The 21,971-nt window shown below is 42.2% G+C and overlaps 1 protein-coding gene across 2 annotated transcripts in view; it reads left to right on the plus strand.

Moving 5' to 3' along the window:
• Window positions 1-21,971, plus strand: part of SHANK2 (SH3 and multiple ankyrin repeat domains 2) — a 242,700-nt gene that overhangs the window by 205,626 nt on the left and 15,103 nt on the right. For both annotated transcript variants that reach the window (XM_041411608.1, XM_041411618.1), the window contains 4 exons: window positions 1,244-1,379; window positions 3,142-3,222; window positions 3,610-3,618; window positions 6,359-6,379. In XM_041411608.1, the coding sequence (XP_041267542.1) occupies window positions 1,244-1,379; window positions 3,142-3,222; window positions 3,610-3,618; window positions 6,359-6,379 (247 nt within the window). The remainder of the gene's footprint in view (window positions 1-1,243; window positions 1,380-3,141; window positions 3,223-3,609; window positions 3,619-6,358; window positions 6,380-21,971) is intronic.

The raw sequence follows: 21,971 nt of genomic DNA on the forward strand, positions 1-21,971 counted from the left end.
TCTTTTATACCCTCCACCTACAGAATGAGAGAACTTCGTCTTTGCCTGCTCAACAGGTCTGGATGTTCAGCATGTGTTCCACCTACGTCACAGTACTTGGAACCAAAAAAGCATCTCCAAAAGCACCCCGAGCTTAGGCACAGAGCACACAGCTCGTCCTGTAGGCTCCCCACTGCAGCACTCTGTTGAAAAGACGGCTTACCAATGCACTGGTTCATTAAAATGCATTTTGGCTCAGCTGAAGCCTGAAAAAAGGGAAGGTTTTCCTTCCAGACAATGGAGGGAAAAATGATTTCAGGTTGGAGTGGGGCGGCTTGTGCTGTTTGTTCCGCTAAGCAGCAATAATATTTAATGAGAGATTCTGCTCTGAACTGTAAATCCTTTAGAGTGTGAGATGCCCAGCCTGTCAGAATAAATAGAGGAGGCTAAAAACACTTACTTTGAAAATGACTGTTCATTTTGGGAGGCATTGAGTGATCTCAGTGAAATATTACTGAGTCAGTGGAATTTTGGAGAGAGATCAACTTCCCAGCATGTATCCTGGCAGCAGCTCTTCCTCCATTCCTCAATATCTTTTATGTTCAAATAGCACAGGCAGCACTTCAGTCTTACATGTTGTCATCATTCAAATTTCAGATAACTTTCAGTGACTCCTTATAGATTGAATGAATAAATAAATTACTTTTAGCCGTGCTTATTTACATGCCTCTGCTTTCTTCTATGTCTATTAATTGATATTATGGAAAGACAAATCCAGCAAAAATGATTATTTAATACTAGAAATTACTGAGAGTACATATATTTTTTTTTTAAATTTTTCCCCCCTAAGCTAAGTGCAGTTTGAAGTTTAATTGGCATGACCACAGTTACTGCTCAGGGCTTCATGTATTTAACTCTTCTTTTTCCATGGACACTCTTTGGACCTGCTATGGCCCTGTTGCCTTTGCTTCCAGGACAGGAGATCCTTCCAGAAACTTGCAGAAGGAAAATTCTAGTCATTGTAAAGAAAATATGTAAAGGGCATGATTTGGTTGAATTTATTTAGATGTGCATTTCCCAAAGGAGTAGCTTTGTTTTCTGGTCATCATGTCAGCTGTGCACTGTTCCTTAAATACATATTTTCATTAAAAGGCAGTAACTAGAAATTCTGTTTCTATCTGTTCCTTCCACGTTCTTTTTATAAAAATGATAGAACAAAAAGTTTATGCATTTTGGTCTAAAAGACTCCTTCCTTTCTGTGCAGGTTAATAATGAGAACGTAGTGAAAGTTGGCCACAGGCAGGTGGTGAACATGATTCGACAGGGGGGCAATCACCTCGTGCTGAAGGTTGTCACAGTAACCAGGAATCTTGATCCAGATGACACAGCAAGGAAGAAAGGTACATTTTTCTCTCTTCCTAATGGACTCTTCTGCTCTTCCTTCACAGAAAACCAAGAATGGGCATGAAATTGCTGTTTTCTAAATTCTGATTTATTAGGCTTTGCTTCTCAAATTTGAAATGCCCTGTTCTTGTTTAAGTTGGAGTGATTTAATTCTGTTGGGTTAGACATTAACATGTGGCCAAAAGAGCAGTGTTCTCTCATCATGCTTGGCATTAATCTCTGTGAGTTTTCCACATGTATACGTTTGAGGATCTTGTAGTAAAATTTCTTGCAGTAGTGAGAGAGGAAAAGCACTAAGAAGAGATGATCTTTTATTAATTTCAAATATACTTGACATGGGGGTAGTTTAGGAGTGTTTCTCACCCACCCATCCAAAAAACCACCATGAAAACTTCACCCCAATAAAAAGAGGAAACAAAAAATGAATTTACACTGTTTCCTTCACCTTAGATGCCCCAGAGTTTGGCTTCCCCGCTATGCTGGGAAGTCATTAGGCCCTTATAATTATAATTAAGCAGGAAAGATTGCTGCTGCTCACTGGTGCTCCTTGCAGCTGCAGCACATTGCTGAAAGTTCCTGTTCCTCCCACAGTCCCATGAGTTATCATTCACACACACCTGGCTCTTCAGCACGGGAGCAGGTGAGGAGCTGGCACTCCAGGATCCCTCCTGCTCCATGAAATTAAAACTTTATGTCTGTGTTGGAAGTGTTTTTCACCTCCACTGCTTATTAAAAATAATAATAATTAAAAAGCAAAAATAATAATTATTAAAAAGCAAAAAAGAATGAGACCAGCTTGTGGGGCGGAGGGGAAAGGCTGTGTTAAACTAAATCATGTCCCAGCATGGTCTTGCGTTATTTTTGGCTTGATGGAAATACTGTTCACACATTTTAAACAAACCTTTTTGCCTCTGCCTTTTGGTATATATCATATTGACCTTAAATGTAGACACAGGACAAGGGGCAATGTTTAAACTGAAAGACAGCAGGTTTAGGCTAAATCTTAGTGGGAAATTCTTTACTGTGGGGGTGGTGAGGCTTGCCACAGGGTGCCCAGTGAAGCTGTGACTGCCTCACTCCTGGAAGTGTCCAGGGCAGAATGGATGGGACTTTGAGCAACCTGGGATAGTGGAAGGTATGGCAGAGGGGTTGGAATGAGATGATCTTTTCTGACCACCAGAAATATTTGTTACCAGGATACTAAAGCACAGATGGTAGTTTCTGTGCTAGATTATTGCCTGGATATTTTAAGATCTTATATATTCTGAGGATCACCCGTTTCCCTTAGAGTCACCTTAACAATTCAGATCCATGTGAATGGTCTTTCCTGTATTTCTCGGATTGAACAGTTTCTGCAAAGATTAAATTAATCTGCCAGAGATTGGCTGGTGCCCAGGAGGTTTTTAGCCCTGCATGTTTCTCAGAAGGGGCACCATTGCTGCGAGGTCCTTTCTCTGGAAAGCCCTTTTCCTGCTGGGAAACAGAAGTGCACAGTTATTTAGCTTTAAATGTTTCTATGTATCCTGTTACATAAAAGCTTGCGGATGTATCAAGCAACCTACGCTAGAGCCAGAAACAGTGGAGAAATTCAGTCCATGAAAAGCATCTCAGGGCTTTTTCCTCCACATGTAGGTATTTATTCTCGCCTTATTTCATGGAGCTTATTCTTTTAAATGGATATGGAATTGTGGCTGTGAGCATAGGGCTTCCAGAGGGTGTGTTTTGGCTGACACTTGTGTTTTTCTGTTCCATGCACAGCCCCACCACCTCCTAAGCGAGCTCCAACCACTGCACTGACCCTGCGCTCTAAGTCCATGACCTCAGAGCTTGAAGAGCTTGGTAAGAAAGTGTTTTTTGGCAAGCATGCTGGCTTGGTGGAGATGTAAATATCTATCTATATGTCTCTATGTGAAATTGGTGAAGGGAGCTGCACTGTGTACAGTGTCTAGAGCAGAGGAGGTTTTAAGAATGCTGCATCTTTGGAGAGTTCAAAATGTGCATGACTCGCATGAACGATTTTTGTGGAGACTTGTGCCTTTACTGCTGCGCAAGGGAATGTTGATACATTTTATGCATCATCAAAGTTTGGCACATCTACCAAAAAAGAGAAAAAAAAAGGGAATAAAAAAAGAAAATAATGCTGTATCATGTTTTGTTAGCTTTGCTTTCTAAATTTTCAGTTCATCTAATATTGTTTTATTTTAAATTTCTGTGGCCTCTCATTAGTGGATAAAGGTAAGCTGCCAGAAGCTGTTATTAAAAGCTGACAGTGTTAAAGCAGCTTCAACTTCAACTTGTTTCATTTGATCTGAAAAAGTGCATATTATGATATCACTTTGACTTCCGTGCATGATATAAACTTAACTCCTCTCACTATTGGTAATAAAAATTATTGAGCATTCAGTCTTTTATTTGCTAGTTTTGAGAAATGTCATTGTAGATTCCTTTGCTTGATCATCCACACTCTAGATATGCATAATTCTTCAGGAATTTTTATTCATTTTCTAGAAATGAGGAAGGTAATTGTTCTTTTCTTCCTGCTTTTAATCTGTTAGGTCATTAAAAGGTAGAATTTTTGCAGCTAGACTAAGACATGGAAATATGAATAAATCGTATATAAAAAGGGAAAAGCCCAGTGCACATTTCTATGTGGCTATAGCAGTAAAACAGTATGTTTAGCAAGTGAGAAATGGGTATAAAACCAAACCACATCCTTCACTGCAGAGTAATAGATTATAATAATCCACACTATAAAATCATTTTCCCATGTAATTCTACAATTAAATACTTAATTTTATGATCTTGGGGTTTTCCTGACATGAACTCATCTGAAGGCCAATTGGAAGGAATCATAGCCTTGTGGGCCCTTTTCTTCCCCCTGTAAGTCAGTGGTTTTTGGGGCAGATGGACCCTATCCATCCTTTAGTGAGTCAGGTCATGTAACTCCAGTGGGAAGTCTCCCAGCAAAATGGTGCTGAAGCAGGTACTGTCTTCTCTATGGTCTAACAACCAAATGAAGACCAAAAAACCCCACCCCAGTCTGATTATTTAGCTCCAGCAAGTCTCAGAAAATTTGGTTTTTATGTACAAGGAAATTTAGGAGCTTAACTCAAGGTGTCATCAGCTTGTGAATGCTCCATTATTTTTCTTCCAGGATTAAAATGTAAAATATTATTTCTGGAGCACACTTTGTGGGTCTGGGTGTTTTTCATTTTCTTTCATGGAGTACTGAGAGCTTGTAAAACTTTGCTGGTTTATCAACCACCTTTCCCAAGGGGACAGCAACATTTAAGCACCATTTTTGTCCCTTTGTTATCCTCTTCTGTCAATTGCTTTCAAGCTGAGGATATTCTTCTATTTCTCTGACTTTTCAATCCTCCACAGGAGATATTGGTCTTAAAGTCCAAGCAGCACTTTCCTAGGGAAGAATAGCTTGTTAATAGTAATGTCCCCAGTGGAGACCGTCATATTTTAGCTTTCCTACCCCCCTGCTCAAGCTGTGGCCCTTGCTCTGCTGTTTGTCCTCACCAAGTGGCAGAAACCACTGCAACTACTTTAACAAGCAGCCATGGGACATATTTCCATTTTTAAGCACATTTCCCATTCATGCCTTTATCCAGATGGAGCAGACATTGCAGTGGCAGGAGTTTTCTGTTCTGAGGAATAGTCCTGCACCATGTTCCAGAGGTGTTTGTCCCCTAGGAAAGCTGTAGTAGTGGCAGAAATTTGCTTTCTTCCTAAAAAAGTCTATAAATGCCACTTCTGTGTTACTCTGAGCATTTGCCACCCTAGCAAACAATGTAACTGCTGTTCCAAATAACATCTGTGGTCTACCTATTTTTGTATTTGTCCCTTTGTGGAAAAGGGCTATTACCAGAAGGGACAAGAATTCTTAAATTGCACAGCAACTGAACAAGCTTCCACAGGGAAAGTGTTCTCCCTATCATCAGTTAAAAGTTGTCTCCTGACATAAAACACAGCTTGTATGTGTGTATTTATCTATAATTTATATATCCCTCTATGTATTTGTGTATATATTGGACATCTGTGAGAGCTATGAGAACACCCACATTTTTATAGCCATTAAACTCTCTGATGAATGAGTTCTTTCATGCCATATATGTGCAAACCAAATAGGAAGAACCTATAAATGAGCACTGTGGATGTTCTCATCAATACCTATGTGTAACCCTTTTTCCTGAGCTGGAGAAGCTCGTGGTCTCAATAATGTCTCATGACAAAGAATCCCACGGGCTAATTATGTGCTGTGTACAGATGTATTTCCTTTTTATTGGTTTTGAATGTGATGGCTTTAATTTTATTGAATGTCCCTTGTTATGTAATAGAAGAAAAATGTAAATAGAAACTCCCCATTTGCTTTCCCTTAGAGTGCATAGTTTTGTAATGTCTTCTAGCTAAGGTAAACATCATTTAAAAAAAAAAAAAATTATCCACCTTGCTGTCATTAGAATCACTTCCTTTGCCTGGCCCTGAACCCTATTTGCAGTTTTATTGACATGTTTTGAGCTATTCTGTTCTTCATAATACAGAGCAGACCATCTGAATTGTTCTCTTTTAAATTAATTAATCCAAAAGATGGCAGTGTGCTAATGATTCCTTTCCATTTAAATCTGCAAAGACTGGGGAATGCCCGATGTTGTCATAGTTTGACAGCCCTGGTATCAATAAGTTGCCCCAATTACTGCTTTTAAAAAAGAACTTAGGAAAAAAATGTCTGCATGTGTCCTTAATAACTGCAGGGGAGAAATTCCTCTTAAACCCTGATAAACAGCTTGGCAAAAGCAGATTTTATCTACTGTGGTTTGAGAGATACCTATTTAGCCAAGGTGAGCAGGGAGAGGCTGACATCTTAGAGGGAAGGATAATGTTTGCATCAAAATGACAGATGAGGATTTAGCATATAAAACATTACCTTCAGAATTGATTCACAGTTCCTTCCCTTTCTATTTCCAAGCTTCAGTACGGAAGAAGAAGGGTAAGGGGAAGCATTTTGTCTCTTGTTTAACCTGTTTCTCACCTTTCCATAGTGAAGGATAATAACAATGTAAATGTTGGCATATGGTCCAGTTTCTTTTATGGTGTCAAATGTACATTAATTATTGTATATGTTTTTTTTAGTTAATTAGTTAATAAATTGCAAACACACTAAGAAACTCAAATAGAAGACCACATTCGAAAATATCCCCTGCATTTCTTCCTTTTGTCTCCTTTCCTTCACCTTGCCTTTTTTTTCCTTCTCTGTACCCGACTCTTCTCCAACCCCTTCCATCTCATCTCCTCACAGTTCCTGTGCTGACTGGCAGCCACAGAGAGTTAGTGGCCAGTGACCCCCCAGTGCAGTCCCACATTAGTGATCCCGCTCGTCTCCCCAGCGGCCACACGTTTTCCCATGCCCACACTGTGTCTGGCTCAGGAATCAGGGATCTTGCACACCACACCTGAGCTTCTCACCTGCAGAAATGCTGCTCTGTCTGGTAGATCATCTTCCACGCTGTCCTGTATGCATGGAGTGCTCTCCCTGGACTGATTCATGAGGCCACCTACCACCTTCTCCTTGAAATCTCTCCCAGAGACCCACCTCTCCTAGATCCCCACTGAGCAATCATCCCAGCACTGATGGCGAGGCAGGGGGGCAGGTAGAAATAGCAGTGCTATTTTAATAGTTTTCATGAATGTATTTTTGTGTACAGAGAGTTTGTTTGTGTTGAGCTGTACTTTTTCCATGCTCCTGTACGTCATTTTGCTTCCCTAGATTGTGAGCTCTCCCGAGCAGGGGCTGTTCATTTCCACCTTCTCATGGAGCCTGGCCCAAGGAAGAGTCTCCCACTTCCCTGAGCCCCTGGGTGCTAGCTGGTGAAAAAGAGGCTGTGTCCTGCTCTTGGACGAGGTTCAGTGTTACGGAAAAGAAATCTAGGCTGTAGTCAGTGTCTTCTCTCAGCAGGGAGGCTTTTCCTTTTTGACATTTAATAGGACGGAATTGGGTTATTTTCCACTCTTTATTTTCCTGCTCTTTCCTGACCTCCTTTCAGGTGGTTACCAGAGGTTCCAGCTAGGGATATTTGCTATTCTCCATTCAGAGATTATGACAGAATAAACCACATTGCTACTGAAAAATATGTTTTGGCAGCATATAAAAAAAAATCTTTGTATTGTTGTGTAGAGTCTTCTGTCAACCACAAATTCAGTTTTCTGGGTCAGAGATGAGGGAGGCATTAAGATAACAATAATGGGTTCTGTGGTTCTTGTCTGACTGGTCTTGTTGATTATCTCTGGATATGGGTTCTGGTTCATTGGGAAAGCAGGGGAAAGGCAGGGCAGGACAGGACATAGGCTGTATTTTTTTATATGCAGGATAGAATATAGGGTATTTGTGTCTAAAAAGCTGATAAAATCCTTAGGTTTGGAGCAGCATGGCATAGGCAGTTCTGTCAATTTACTGCAGTTACAAAGCATGAATTTAACTAAAATTTAACTTCATCCGTGACACTGACTTTCTGCTTGCAGTAGTTGCCTGACTCAGAGGTAGCTTCCAACCTTGAAATGTGTGTGTGGAAGGGTTGTGTTTCCAAACTACTTTCTGGATTTTGTGGGATACCTGGGATGGGGGAGAGGTTTTCTTCTTTCCTGTGCCTTGTAGTTTTCCAAGAACCATTGTATGAGTAAGTTATGGCAACGTGTAAACCAAGAGTTGTAGCAGAACTTCTTGGAGGCAGCACTTAAAATGTGATTCCATTAATACTGAACAGTACTCAGGATATTCATGCAGCAAATTGAAATGAAGGCTTGAAAACACTCTGAAAATGAAAGATTAAGGGAAAAATTTGAGGTCATAATTTTCATCATCATGACAGGAAAATAGGTATCATTAGAGCTTCAAAATTAATATTTAAAACTTTAAATTTAACTCTGTTCATAAGTTTATGCAGCTGGTGGAGAGCTTGGTTTTAAATGGCTTTTCCTTCAGTTTTTGTTTTGACTTATGAATAACTCCTTGTGGAGGGAGAATTTGAAAATTATATGATCCCTAAGGAACACATCCATAAGCTAAGATCTGTAAATGTCTAAATACATGATTTAAAAGTTTCCTGCTCCTCAGCTTTCTTTGCTGCCAGGAAATGGGTTTGATATAGTGAGTAATTTTGGGAATTTCAGTGAAAGCTGAAGTGGACAGTTGAATTTTAAAACACCTAATATAAAATCCTCTAAGAGAAAGGACAAAATTAAGAACAGAGCAGGTTAAATTTCCACAGTGAAATGGGAATGACAAATATCCTTCTGCATTAATAAATAATTTGCTGGCAGTGTCACATGGGTGTCAGCTGTGAGCTGGGGTGGTGCTGTTTGTTCTTAGATTTGATATGGTAATCAATATAAAATACTGATATATACCATGTACTGATAAAGTATGTGTGTTGGTCCTGGTCTTTGGGCTTTGGTGTGGGCTGCAGTACCAACTACAAATAATGGATTTTCTCCTTTGAAGGGTTTAGATTCTATCACCACCTCACAGATACACAATAACTGTGGTATCATCAACACAGAATATTGTTACCTGGCATCAAGTCTGACTGGCATTTGAATAGAAAAATATCAGTTGATGGCATTCAAAAGAAATATTATTAGCTCTGTCTGCAATAAGCATTCCCACTTCATCTCATTCCTGTTGTCCATTGTTTCAAAGGTGGCACCTTCCAATGGCATCTGAAACAATGAAAGTGCAGAGCAAATATATATAAATGAATGCCAAGCAGTGGATTAGCTCAGTGTTCTGTTCTGTTTGAAGAGACCACTCCCAAAGCCATCTGGGGTCAAAACTCACTTTCTTTATTTCACTGTGGTGGAGTTGATGATGGAGATTTGTCTGCAGGGAACAATGGGAATACCACCAAAGCAACTTTTACAGCACTCACCACAGCAGCTCCTGAGATAGCTCCCAGCACCTGCAGTACTTCTCTGTAGGAAGAAGGTTTTCAGATCTTCACCAGACACTATTTCAGAAGATGAGAGCAAAAGGCATCAGGCTTCATGAAGAATTCTTGAAGGTTATCCCTTGTAAGTAATTGATTCACATTACATATTTGAAATTCTAATGAGGTGGCAGTGTAGTAATGAGGAAGAGGTTGTCATCGGGTTGTCACTTATCTCAAGCAGCAAGCAGTGACTCTGGGTGGAATTTGTCAAGTCTGTGTGAAGAAATGCCAGCCCCATTTGTGGTCGGTGCAGCAAGGCTGCAGATTTTATGGCTTGTAGTGTAACTTGGGGGAGCCCACAGCAGTGTAAGTGTAGGATTAGGACCGTGGCTACAATATAAGTACTTGTAAAACAATTTGTGAGAGCAAAGTATTGAAAATTGGCATGTTTCAAAAAGGGAACAATGCTAAACCTGTGTTTTCCATTAAAAATAATTTGGCAATGTGTTGATTAGCAACCTGTGCCACAGAATCCAAACTTAACAGGTAACTCCTGATACTAAAGACTTATTCAGACCCGGAATTACCTGTCATGAGATGCTTTAACATTTTGAAAACACTGGGAATCATGCGTAGAGGCTGCTTGAGTCTATGGGTATTCTCATCTACACTGTTATTATGAATTTATCAGCTTTTTCTTGAGGAGGTAGCGCCCTGTCATGATACTTGCTTTCCTTTACTACAGGAGTGTAATTGAAAAGGTTTTTAAAACCTTTCTGCATCAGCCAAACAAGACAATGGTACAAAAGAAGTTGGAAAAGGAATTGTAAGTGTTACAGAAAATGTGGGGTTTGTAGCATTTGCAAAGAGACACATTAAATACGTTGGTTTATGTGAGTGTGACTATGCTCAGATATTATCAATTTAATATCTAAGCACATATTCAAAATCATGAGGGCTTGAGGAACAGTTAAAATTGCATGTGTTTCCCAACATGGCACAGTTAGGGCAGTGGAAAACTCTTTCAGCACTTTTAATGTGTTCTCTCTCTTTTTCAGGAGCCAGGGAGATGAAGGACTTATCTCCCTCATCTCAAAACTCCCTTTGCTGCTATTTTTTTTTTCTTTTTCCTTCAAATGTTCACATACCCATGTTAATTAATTTCTAATCTAATTAAAAATAAATTGTTTTAGATAATTCCTCATAGTTTGTTTGGTTTTTCCCCTCGGTGTAGAAGCATGAGAGTTAAGTGTAAGAACAGAGAAGGCTGCAAGTGTCTTAGATCCTCCTCTTTCTTTTTGGTTTCTTTGATTCAATTGCCTTTCTTTTGTGACTAGGCCAAATTTTCAAATGCTGTCTCTTAAACAGAACATCAAATTGCCATTTAAATTCCACCTGGCTTGCAGGGTAGGAGTGGGTATTGACTATATTCTCTGCTTTGTTTTTGTTCTTGAACAGAAACCACTGTTAGACAATGACCATTCCTCTTTCAAGGTAGGCTGAATTGCAAGGCTTCAGCATTGCAGGTGTATTTTAAATGCCTGTATCATTATTTCCTTAATAATGAACATGCTGTTAAAGAGCTGGTACTTGAAAATTGTATCTCTGGAAAGAATTTGAACATATCCGTTTTCTGCCTTCCTTAAAGATTACTTTTGATGGTGTGGTTATAATGTGTAAATGTGACTTGTGTGTAATAATGTGAAGCTGTTTTCAGCCCTAGGAACACAAATAAGGCTTTCCTTCAAGAAAGTTTTGAGAGCTCTTTATTGTGAATACCTACAAAGCATTTTCATAAATCATGTAATGGTATTTATAGATACTCAATGTTAAATGATTAATTTTAGTAACTAATTTTTTTATGATTTATTGATTTATTTTATATATTTTATTATTTTTTTATTTTAGAGTACTTTGTAGAATTTACAGTATCCCAGAGAACAGACAAGTATTTTTAGTTAATTTTCATAGCAGGAAAGTGTTTCAAGTGCCTTTTGTGTTTGACTGTATTGCAAAGCACTTTTATTTTTTCCTCATTATGCTGACTGCTAAAATAATATTCTCTGCCTGTTGTTTGCAGTATGGTAAATGTGTGGTTTGGGCATTGTGATTCAAGCACAGTCCTGCAAATTGTTAATTTGGGCTGGGACTGGAGAAAGGTAATTCCAGATTAAAATATAGTGGTGGCAGATTGATGAGGATTAGTCTAATTGTCCACATGAAAACTCAGGTCATTCCATTCCTGTATATTTTTAATTCTGTATTTACAGGACATAACTGTAGGCTGAACTTGTTGTTTCTTTCCTCTAATTTTGATCATAAACAACAAATTTGGATTTAGAATTTAACCTTTAATGTTCTTACTCTGAATCCATGCTTCAGCTAAGGCTGGTCTTTAAATGCTCAGTGATGTGTTGAAGGCCTTGTTATACTTTACCTACTTTTGGTCTTTCATGAATTTTTACACATCTGATCCTGTTTGAAAAGCTGGAAAGAAAGCCATTTGTTCTCAGCGGGCACAAATCCATTTTTAACCATTTTAACCAAACATGAGTCACCTGTTTTTCTCCCAGGGACACTGTCAGGTGAAATTACTTCTGTGCCAAGCAACTTTATCAGATGAACTCCTGTGGTCTCACCAAGCTTTCTTTTGAAATCAGTAGATTCTCACCTGCCTGCTAGCACTGGGAAGGTGGTCCAGAATTTTTGTTCATCTGCTTCTTTGAAAGCCTTGCCCAGATCCCCATACCCACTGTTTGCCCAAACTGTCATTTAGTAGCTCTCTCATCCACGGACGTTCCCCCTGAAGTTTTTATCCAGTTACTTCCCAGCTATTCTTTTACAAATTAAGCAGGGCAAGGCCTTTGGCGTATATACGGAAAGTGCCAAAAACCTAAAAGGAATGCAGTGCAAATAATTGCACCAACTTGATTTAGATGCCGCTTTTTTTTTTTCTTTCCAGACATGGAAACGTAATTATATACATAATCACTCCTGGTCTTCATGCTAAAAACAAGCTACTTGTATTTAAAAATAAAAAAAAATGGGATAAGAAATTGAATCCATAAGATGAAAGCAACACCACAGCCATATTTTTATGTCATTTAAAAAGCATTTCAGATAGGAATTTTAAATAGGCACATGTGAAGACCACCCCTTTAGTTCTGGTACAACTCCTGTAACCCGTTTTTGCAGATTATTGACAAGGAAGCAAATTTTATTGACTAACGAAGGAAATTAAACTAAACCTGCAAACTCGTATTTAGGGAAGGCGATGGAACAAAACCCTTACATGCGCAGTGCCTGACACTAAGGGCTGTGTGCCCAAACCTGTTGCCACCAAGGAAGAATGAATGTCCTGTGTTCCCATCACTTTTCCAAAGGAAAAATGCATGTGCCCAGTATTTGCCTGCAGATGCTGGACCAGGTGGGTGATCCTACAGCACTGAGGTGCCATTGGCATTGTCTGAAGTGTTGCTTAATGCGCCTGGTACAGTTTCTGTCTGTATCTATCTTAGGTATTTACAAGGCACCTATCACCTTGGTACCTAAGCAGTTTGAGAAATGCACCCACCCCTGGAGGGATGATGAGATACAGACAGAGGCCCAGGTCCAGAGCAGCAGAGGCAGGGCCCGGGAAGCTCCCCCGCTGTGTTCCCGCTGTTGTTGGGCTCCTGGCCCTCTTGTTGTGGCCAAGGGACATCTCCACCCACCTGTCTGTCAGCAGGAAGAGACGGTGCCCCAGCCCTCCCGTGCAGCTCCGCTGGTGGGCAGTCTGAAAAGGAAAGATAATGGAAAAGGCAACGATCCAGTAGCAGAGGTGAAACAGGAATGGTGGGATTTCAAAAGGAGGGCTTCTTAAAGAGCAGCACATCTCAGGGGAGGGATCAGCTGCCAGTCCAAGTGGCAGGTAAGGCACAACACAGGCATAAATCTCAAATGTTCTTCAGTGACCAAAAGTTAAAGAAATACTTCTGATGTCTCTAAAGTTTGTGTATATCCAAAGCCCTGCTCTGTTCTTGGCCTCTGTCTCAGTCCTCTACCCCTGCAGCTGAATCAACCATTCAGTAATTCTCTGTGTATCTCAACCCAGTAATTGTTACAATCCTAAAAATGCCTAATGACCAACACAAAGGACTCTCAGTGGTAAAATGAATGTTGTGGTGCAAGGAATAGCACGGAATAGCAGTGCTCCAAAATAATGGACATATTCATGAACCTAAAGGCTGGAATAAACTTGGCTTTGATCAGCATGCTCAGGGCAGGATGGGGAAAACCACAGCTCTCCCCTGCAGGCACACCTGGAGCAGCACTCCTGTGGCCTCCAGGAGCACCTGCTGATCCACCACATCAGACCAGGCTCTGTGTCAGCCCAGGGGAATCACCTGGATAGGCAGCAGGAACAGAGAATCTGTCTGGTAGATTCTGCTCCTCTGCAGAAACAGAGAACCTGTCCAACAGGGGCGAAAGGGAGATAGCCAGGACTTTGGTGGAGGCTCACCAGTTCCTATTGCATGAACCTCCTCAATAGCAGATCTCTTTTTTTTTCCTTAAACACAACAGAGTCACTGAAGTAAAACAAAAAACAGCCTTCAGAACCCTGTGAATCCTGGGGGGCTTTTGGAAATAGCTGTATAGTACCCACAGTGATCAAACACCAAAGCTGAAGTGCAGTGGGTCATTGACTTCCAGATGTTTCTGCTCCCTTTAGTCCATTTGCATGCTCCTCCCTGAGTCCCTTCCTCAGCCATTTAAGGATGGACATGGAAGTCCTGCCCCAGCAGAGCAATGGACATGAGGTTAGGAACGTGAACCTTGGAGGCTGCAGGTCTGATGGCTGCTATCACTTGGTATAAAAATACCTGTAAAAGACAGAAGTGACCTATTTTGCCTGTAAGTCATATCTGTCACTGTGAGCAAAATGCTGCATGTAGGAATGGTGTGTCAGGTGGAAATTGCTAGAAAGATCAGAGAATCTGACCTCTTCCCTTTGCTTCACACCCAAGGAAGCCAGCTGTGCTTCTTTGTACCCACACTATTTAGAGCTTGAAAAGAAATAGACTTTTTTTTATTTTTAAATCAAATTAACAACCAGGTGAGGTCAGCCGTGGAGGTGCATGGTTTGATCCATGGCCAATTTTGACTTCACAGTTGTAGTGGCCTCTCTCTCTCTTTTTTTTTTTTTTTTGGAGGTGGCCCCTTTTCTAAGGAGTTAAAGGCAGTTAGTTGAGGTCACTCTGTCAGCTGTTCGTACATAAGGACGGTTTCTGGCTGAACCCAGTTTTGCAGTGCCCCTGCTGTCCCTAGCACACCTCTGCCACAGCCCCAGCCTAGGCACTGGTGTAACCAACCTGACCAAGATCTGTCCAGAATTTAGGGTGAATTTTGGTCACCAAGGAATGGATTTCTTGGGCAGAGACTCACACGTTCATCCAGGTGGTGTCAGCCAGTGGCCTCCAGGGAATTTTCCCATGATTGCTCCTTAGTGAAGGAAAGTTTGTGGAGGGCCATGCCTGTAACACACCCTCGGTTCCCCATGCCCATGGCAATGCTTCCCAAAGCTTCCAGAAACCAGAGTTGCTGAGAGATGCTGAACCTTGTTACAAATAATGACAGTGATGATTGTTCCTTCTTCTCATTGCCAGCCAAGTTTACCAACCTAACCTAAAGCCTGTGCATGTATTCATTATTCAGAAGTATTCGCCAAGAGTTTCTGCAATTAACCTTCTGCCCAGGGGTTTTCACAGACTCTTTGCTTTTTTGTCATTTGTGTCATTGGTCACCAATTGCCAGATGCTGTTCTTTCAGCTCTGAAAGGCTGAAAAGACTGATTGGGAGAACAACAAATGGTAACATTTCATAAGACATACGGAATTTTGCAAAAATTTATTATTGTGCTTTTGCAGAGAAATTTTTCTTTACAAGCCTCTGGCAAATATGTAGACATGCACAAATAACAAAGGTGTTCTGGTCCCCCTGAGTCTGAACAAACTAGACACAGTGATACCATTTACAGAAGTATTCATAATTCAGTGTGGAGTTTCGAGGTTTTTGATTTTGTTTTGCTTCCATTTTTGACTTCCAGTACAGTTTGGTTCTACTATTTACCAGTTGTTAGGTGGGCTCTGTTTAGAACACTTGCCAGCTAAATGGGGTTTTTAAATATGGGGAATTTTCTGTTGACATGTCAAAAGAAATGCCAAGATATTCAGTATGACCAGTGGCTCTACCAGAATGAGTATTTATGATCCCTTACCTCACTCCGATTCCATAGACTTTAACTGAAGTGTGTGTTTGCTTTGTGTGGTAAAATTAGGTCCCCTGTTTTTTTTGTTCTTTTTTTTTTTTTCATGTGTACTCACATAGGAAAATGCTGAAAAATCATTTCATGATCCTACACTATAGTTGCTAAGAAAACTTTGCTAATGAAGGAATGCAGCTATGGCTGTATTAGAAAAAGCAGGAGAAGAATTGCCAAGGAAGAAGCAGTTCTTAGCTAGGTTGATATTACAGTCCCTTTCAAATCTCCATGGAGTGGAAGAACCAATGATTGCATGACAGTTTGTCCCTAGAATTCATTTCCATAAGGAGCTCATTCCTTTTTACAAATACAAATTCATCCTCACTTTCCATAAAACATGCAACTGGACAGTCCAGCCAGACGCAGAGAGAATATGAATACTTTGAATGTGAATACTTTGAAGTAGTGAATATGCTAAATGCACGAATAATATCCATTATTTTAGCACTTAAAAGTCATCATTCAATGAATTCACACTGAATCTCTTTTAGAGCACCATAATACTGCAGGCACATGGGTGATAATGAGTACCACACTGTGGTAGACAGGGATTGAGATATAGGAGGAGGGATCCTTGGGTCTGTCAGAAAAAGCTTTTCATTTCATTATATTTCACATAAAATATATATTTTTTAAATCAAACAAAACCCTGCCCTGATTCATAAACAGAAGCGAAAGTATGGTTTAGCATGACCTCAGCCACACGTTGCAGGTATAAGCTTGACAGCTTCCACTGAGGTCTGAAGAGCAGTATTTCAAAAAGCAGAAATTAATCCTTAAAAAAAGAAACCCAAAAAGCTTTTTTCAAGGCTGGGTTGCCAGAGAGTAGGCACAGCACTGATCTGGCACTCAGGCCACTGCGGTGTGAGCAGCAGCAGCTGGTCGGGTCGCAACCCTACCGAGAGCAGTGCTTCTCTCAGCTGTCTCTTGCCTGAGCGTGGGGAATGCAGGGCTTTGGGCTTTGTGCTGCCTCCTTCAGCCACACTGCCCTAGGGTGATTTCTCATGACCAAATTGGCTCCTCTCAAAAAAAAAAAAAAAAAAAAAGTTTTAAAAAAAAAGAGTGGACTCATTTTTTTATCTGAAGTAACAGAAAGTGTATAGAGTCCTGGCTACAGCCTCACGTAATGCAGAGAGGTGCAGGAGAGAGTTGGGCAGATCACATTCCATTGTGAGCTGGTGATTCCTGTGGGTGCAAAAGCCCAAGCCTTTCCTGCTCTTTTGTAGGGCATTTTTCTCTAGAGTTGCTGTGGGGAAGTGCTTGCACCCAGTTTTCCACCATGCACCCTCAGACAAGGGAAGAGGTAGCCAGGGGAGGGCAAAACTCAGTTCATTTGCAGGAGACAAAGAGATCCCGGTGAGCAATGCCCTCAGATAGCATTTCCTACTGTTTGGAGAAGAGAGCAAGGAAAATCTGGCAAATGTTGGGGAGGGCATTGCTCACGGGATAATCCCACGGACAGCCACCGTCGCGCTGCAGCAGTTATTTGAGAGAGATTTTGGGTGGGGTGACGTGAGACGTCGGACAAAAGTGAAGATAGCCAGCAGTGCTTCAGAGCAACAAAGGGCTGCCCTCAGCCAGTGGTGGAGCACATCTGGCACCCCAGGAAGCTCAATTGGACCCTTGGCCCTGAGCTCGTCCCAGGGATTTCTGACTGACACCACTGCAGTGCATAGGTGAGCTTCTCGCTAGGTTCACTGACATTTCCTGTCACAGTCACGCTGAGGGGAATTTGGTAGCTCCTGCCTTGGGTTGCAGCATGGCTGTGTGTGTTCTGGGTACAGGACAGTGTGCACTGAGACCAAAAGTGCTTAATGACGCCAATTACCACGTGCCCAATGCAGTCACTAAACTTTAGTCCGCCCTTCCGTTTGCCCAAACACATACACTCTGGCTTCCCAACTGGCTTCTTTCTATGTGTTGTCCAATGCATGTAGATACCTCCATCTGCCTGGCCTCAGATACAGTGGTTGTTGCTCCTCTATTTGATTGCCAGATGTCACTGGGGAGCAAGATGGGGAGGTTCCTGGATCCTCGGGGCAAGCCAGCCATCACCGAGGGAGCTCGCTGTCCACGCCGGCCGAAGAACAGGAATCCTCGGTGCCTGCCTCTGATGAAGACTCGCCAGCCAGGACCACAGAGAGCTGGCAGTGGCCGCTGTCCTCATCTGAAACGCACAGCAACGTTGGGGAGGATTTTGAGGGATTTCAAACGCCGGCGCGGACTCCAGAGTGCACCATGGACATACAGTCTCCCGGGGATCAGTCACTCAGTAGGACTCCTCAGTTTGAAAGTGACTCTCCTGAGGAGGAGGGAAATGATGAGATGAATGAAGAGCGCTGCGGTGTTGAGCCTGTCCCTAGGGATCGGGGTTGGAGAGGGCAGCCCCAGCTAACAGAGGGAGAGAAGCTGTTGATGGAAACCAACAGTAGGATTGTGCAGCTGCTGGAAAATATCAAGAGGGAGCATGCACAGTCCATGGGTCTCATGTCCCAGTCCATGGGCCGTATGGAGCTGCAGCTGGGCATTGTGGCTACCTCCACAAGAGCCATCCATAACTACCTGTCAGAGATTTTAGCTTTCCTCAAGCAGCCGAGGACACAGGTCCTTGAAACGCGCATCTCCCAAAGAGCCACCCCCCATGTCGAGTTGACATGTGCCTCGACATGGACTGGTGAGGACGCAGTGGCATCCTCCACTGTGTGCTTACCAGGGGCCGAAGGGACGAGCGACTCTCGCGACCCACCGCAGGCCACCCTGCCTTGTCGCAGTGGCCGGCTGCAGAGAGCCATAACCGAGAGGGCCTCGTTGCCCATGCCTCCACGCCAGGCAAAAGGGGGAGGGAAGAAAAAATAACCACTCCATAGGATTTTTAGAGTTTTTTTTAATGTGCCTGTCCTTTTAATTCTTAGCCATAAGGCCATCGGTGGCAGAGTTCAACCATTTCCTACATTGGCTAACATTGTATTCTGGCTGACTAGATTAGTCTAACATTTTGTAGTTTATATTTGCACTGTTAACGATGTGTGCTGCTGGTATTTGAAGAACATTTGCCTCTGTTCTTTCACTTTAACTTCATACGAGCATTTTTTTACTCTGTGCTAGGCATTCGTTGCTTTTCTTACAAATACAAGTCATTTCTTGAGGCAGCTGTTTTTTGAGTTTTCTTTCTCCATTATCCCACCCCCTCTGAGCAAGCACTCGGGACTTGGTGGTAAGTATAGAGGTCTTGGCAATACTCGCCTCCCAAACTGTGTTCGATCAGTCTTTGCCTGGGGTTTCTGGCATGCCAGCCTGAGGTGTTGGGGTATAGCCTGTACTGGATCATTACCATTCTTATCCTCTGTGGGTCTCACCAGCTCACTTCCTAAGACCCTCGGTGGAGCTAATCCACATGTCTTGGCTATGTTGTACAATAAGTAATGTTGCCAGGATCATACCTCATATTTCTCTTTTTGGGGGCTGTGTAGTGATGTGCCACCAGATCTATCTGGGCACCTGACTCTCGTTTTCAAAGTTCATTTGATGATGGATCTGGTGGCTTGATGGGCAGCATTATACTTTTTCCTCTGAGAGAGTCTGGGTATTCGGAACAGGAGTCACTAAGCAATGTGTTCCACGGGGATAAGACCCATCTCCTGTAACAAATCTATTAGGAGAAGACTGTCCCCTGTAATTATCACAGATATTAATTATTAAAGAAAAAGAAAAAAAAAAGCAACCTGCCTAGCAGCCAGACCTCTTGAGAATGTAAAAGTCATGACATGCTGTTGGGTACTGTGCTATTCTGTCTGTGATTAAGAGCTTTTCATCAGAGACTAGACCTACATCTTGATAAAACACAACTACTTTCTGTGCCATTAGGCCATCCAATTTCCTGAGGGCTGGCACCCTGAGCAGGGCACGGGTCCCATTGGTAACCCAATAGGGCAGATGGAAACGCACTTTGGCAATAAATTACTTTATGTCTGTTGGTGCTGCCTCTCTCGGGGGAATCTAATATAGTGGCACTCAAATTGCTATATGCATGCAGAGGCATCAGACTGGCTTTTACATGTGGTATCCCTGACAGTTCTCCGGAAGGATGCTGCTCCCAGGAGGCCCTGGAGCAGTGGGAACAGGTTCTCACAGGTGTAGCATGGCTCCTGTGTTTGACTCAACATGCCGTCGCGACTTCTCGGGAAGGTGCAGAGCAGTTTCTATGGAAAATGCCAGGGAACAATCGTAGGCTTAAAAATCCTCTTCTGTGACTACAGCTGAGCCATGCTCTTTGGCCAGTGAGATGTAGACTCTTCTTCCCTGTCTTCCAGTGAGGCTGAGGTTATTCAGGGCAAAGCAGATCAGAGTTTGTTACTCTACCAGCCAGCCACAAACTTCTCCTGTAAAAGTGTGTGTGTGCGTGTGCTTGTGGCTGTACTCTGCTAAATGACCGGTTCAAGGAGGAAATGCAGCTGGCATGGCCAACCTCCAGTGTAGGCTTTTCCCACATTCCTTCCTTTTGACCTTCATCCAGCTGCATTCCTTTTAAAAATCCCATTGGAGGCAGGCTTCTTTGGGCCACTCTATCAACACACCTCACAGCGGGTGCCAATTTTTGCATCCATTTTGTAGCTTTTTTTCTCTCTCTTTTGTCAGGATTATTTGTAAAGTTATCCTCAGAGAATTTCCAACAGGAGCTTGTGAGCTTCCCCTCTCGTTGGTATGAGGAGTGCGTGCTGCAGAGTATTTGAGCTCACGAGGAGGCTGGGAGGAGAGCTAATTAGTGAGCCTGACAAATTATTCCAGTAGGAGTATATTTGGAACGTGTGGTTCGGATGCAGGAGGGGTTTGCACTCTGGTGCTGTGCAGACAAACAGCTCGCGGCAGAGGCGAGTGAAGGTTCGGCCCAAGACGTCTTCTTTCTCTGGGATGAGCCTGAGTGAGGTTAGCTGCGGTTCAGCCAGTCCATTTCCTTGGCCTGAAGAGCACGTTTGATACGGCAGTGAGGATGTTTTTGTTTCACGTCGTGCTTTCACTCCGGCAGGGTAGGGCAGTTGTGGCCAGGCGTTCAGATTCTGACGTTTCCCACAGGACCCGCCATGTAGCTGCCGCTATTTAGGATCAGTCTCCATGTGCTGGCTGCTTCTGTGGCCTCACATTTTTTGTTGTAGTAGCTCCAAAATGACAACCTCCACTCCACCTTTTCTTTCTGATCCAAAGGCAGTAGAGCAAGAGAAAGAGCTGTGCAGTGCTGCTGTTGGAAATGCCATGCGAGGAAGCCCTAAAGAGTTCCTTGCAAAGCTTTAACCCACCCTCCTCTCCCATTTCCGAGTGCTTTGGCTAAATGTGGCAAATGGGAGCAGCCATAGGGTGAGAAGGACTGAAAACCTCTCTACAGACAAGAAACCTGCAATAAACTCATGCAAAACCAGGGGTTTTTTCCCCTCATGGAAATGGTAGATGGTTTTAAGAATGGGTACCAACTGATATTTTGGTCAGATCAAAAATTAGGATCTGACTTCTAGGATTGTCTAGCAAAATCAGTGCAGTTGGAGGGTATGTATGTTTCATCCCCAACAAAAATTTTCATGCTTTTCCAAGTGTCTGTCATGGCCTCATCACTCTTTCCCTGTAGCTTTTTGTTGTCTGAATGGGTATCTGGCTACATGTGTCTGTTCAAAATAAAGGGGATCACTTCTTACGTGGTGTATTTCTATTTCTCATGTGCAGATTTTGAGTGCTTCAGTTTCCAAGGCTTCCTTCTTTCTGTATCCCAAAGATCAGTTGTTTGGCTTCTGGGATGAGAACAAGGGTGGGAGAGCCTTAAGAGGAATCTCTGCCCTGTTGAAGCTCTTGGTGATAGATCCCCTTATGAAAAGCCTTAAGAAATGTGACGTGAACTTGGTTTTTTATTTTTGAATACATGTGACAATTTTAAGAATTTTTTTCTTTTTCTCCTTCCACTGGATGATTTAAACACCACAAAGGAAAAAAAAAAGGAAAAAAAAAAAAAAGCAGACCAATGAAAAGACTTGAATGCTAACTTCAGTTGAAAAGAAACAGCAACACTACTCTTGTGAGACAGTTCTCAGCAGTGTTCATCTTACTGGTCCTGCTCAGCCTTTCCTTTCCTGCCTGCTCCCTGACCCTCTGTGACACTGAAATATCCACTTCTAGGACAACCTTCTTCCTAACCCAAAGGCTAAAAGTTCTTCCCTCTCTCTTCTCCTGTTTAAAATATCTTCCTTGCATCAGCCAGATCTACTGTTTAGAGGGATCAAAAGCTCTTTTTCTCCTGCCTTATTCCCATCCATATCAATATCCAGGGCTCTGAGTGTGCTGCTCTCCAGCGAGAGGTAAAATTTAAATCCCTAAAT

Source organism: Onychostruthus taczanowskii, unplaced genomic scaffold (assembly GCF_017590055.1).
Source record: "Onychostruthus taczanowskii isolate IOZ18803 unplaced genomic scaffold, ASM1759005v1 scaffold101, whole genome shotgun sequence".
In the NCBI taxonomy this organism is placed as follows: domain Eukaryota; kingdom Metazoa; phylum Chordata; class Aves; order Passeriformes; family Passeridae; genus Onychostruthus; species Onychostruthus taczanowskii.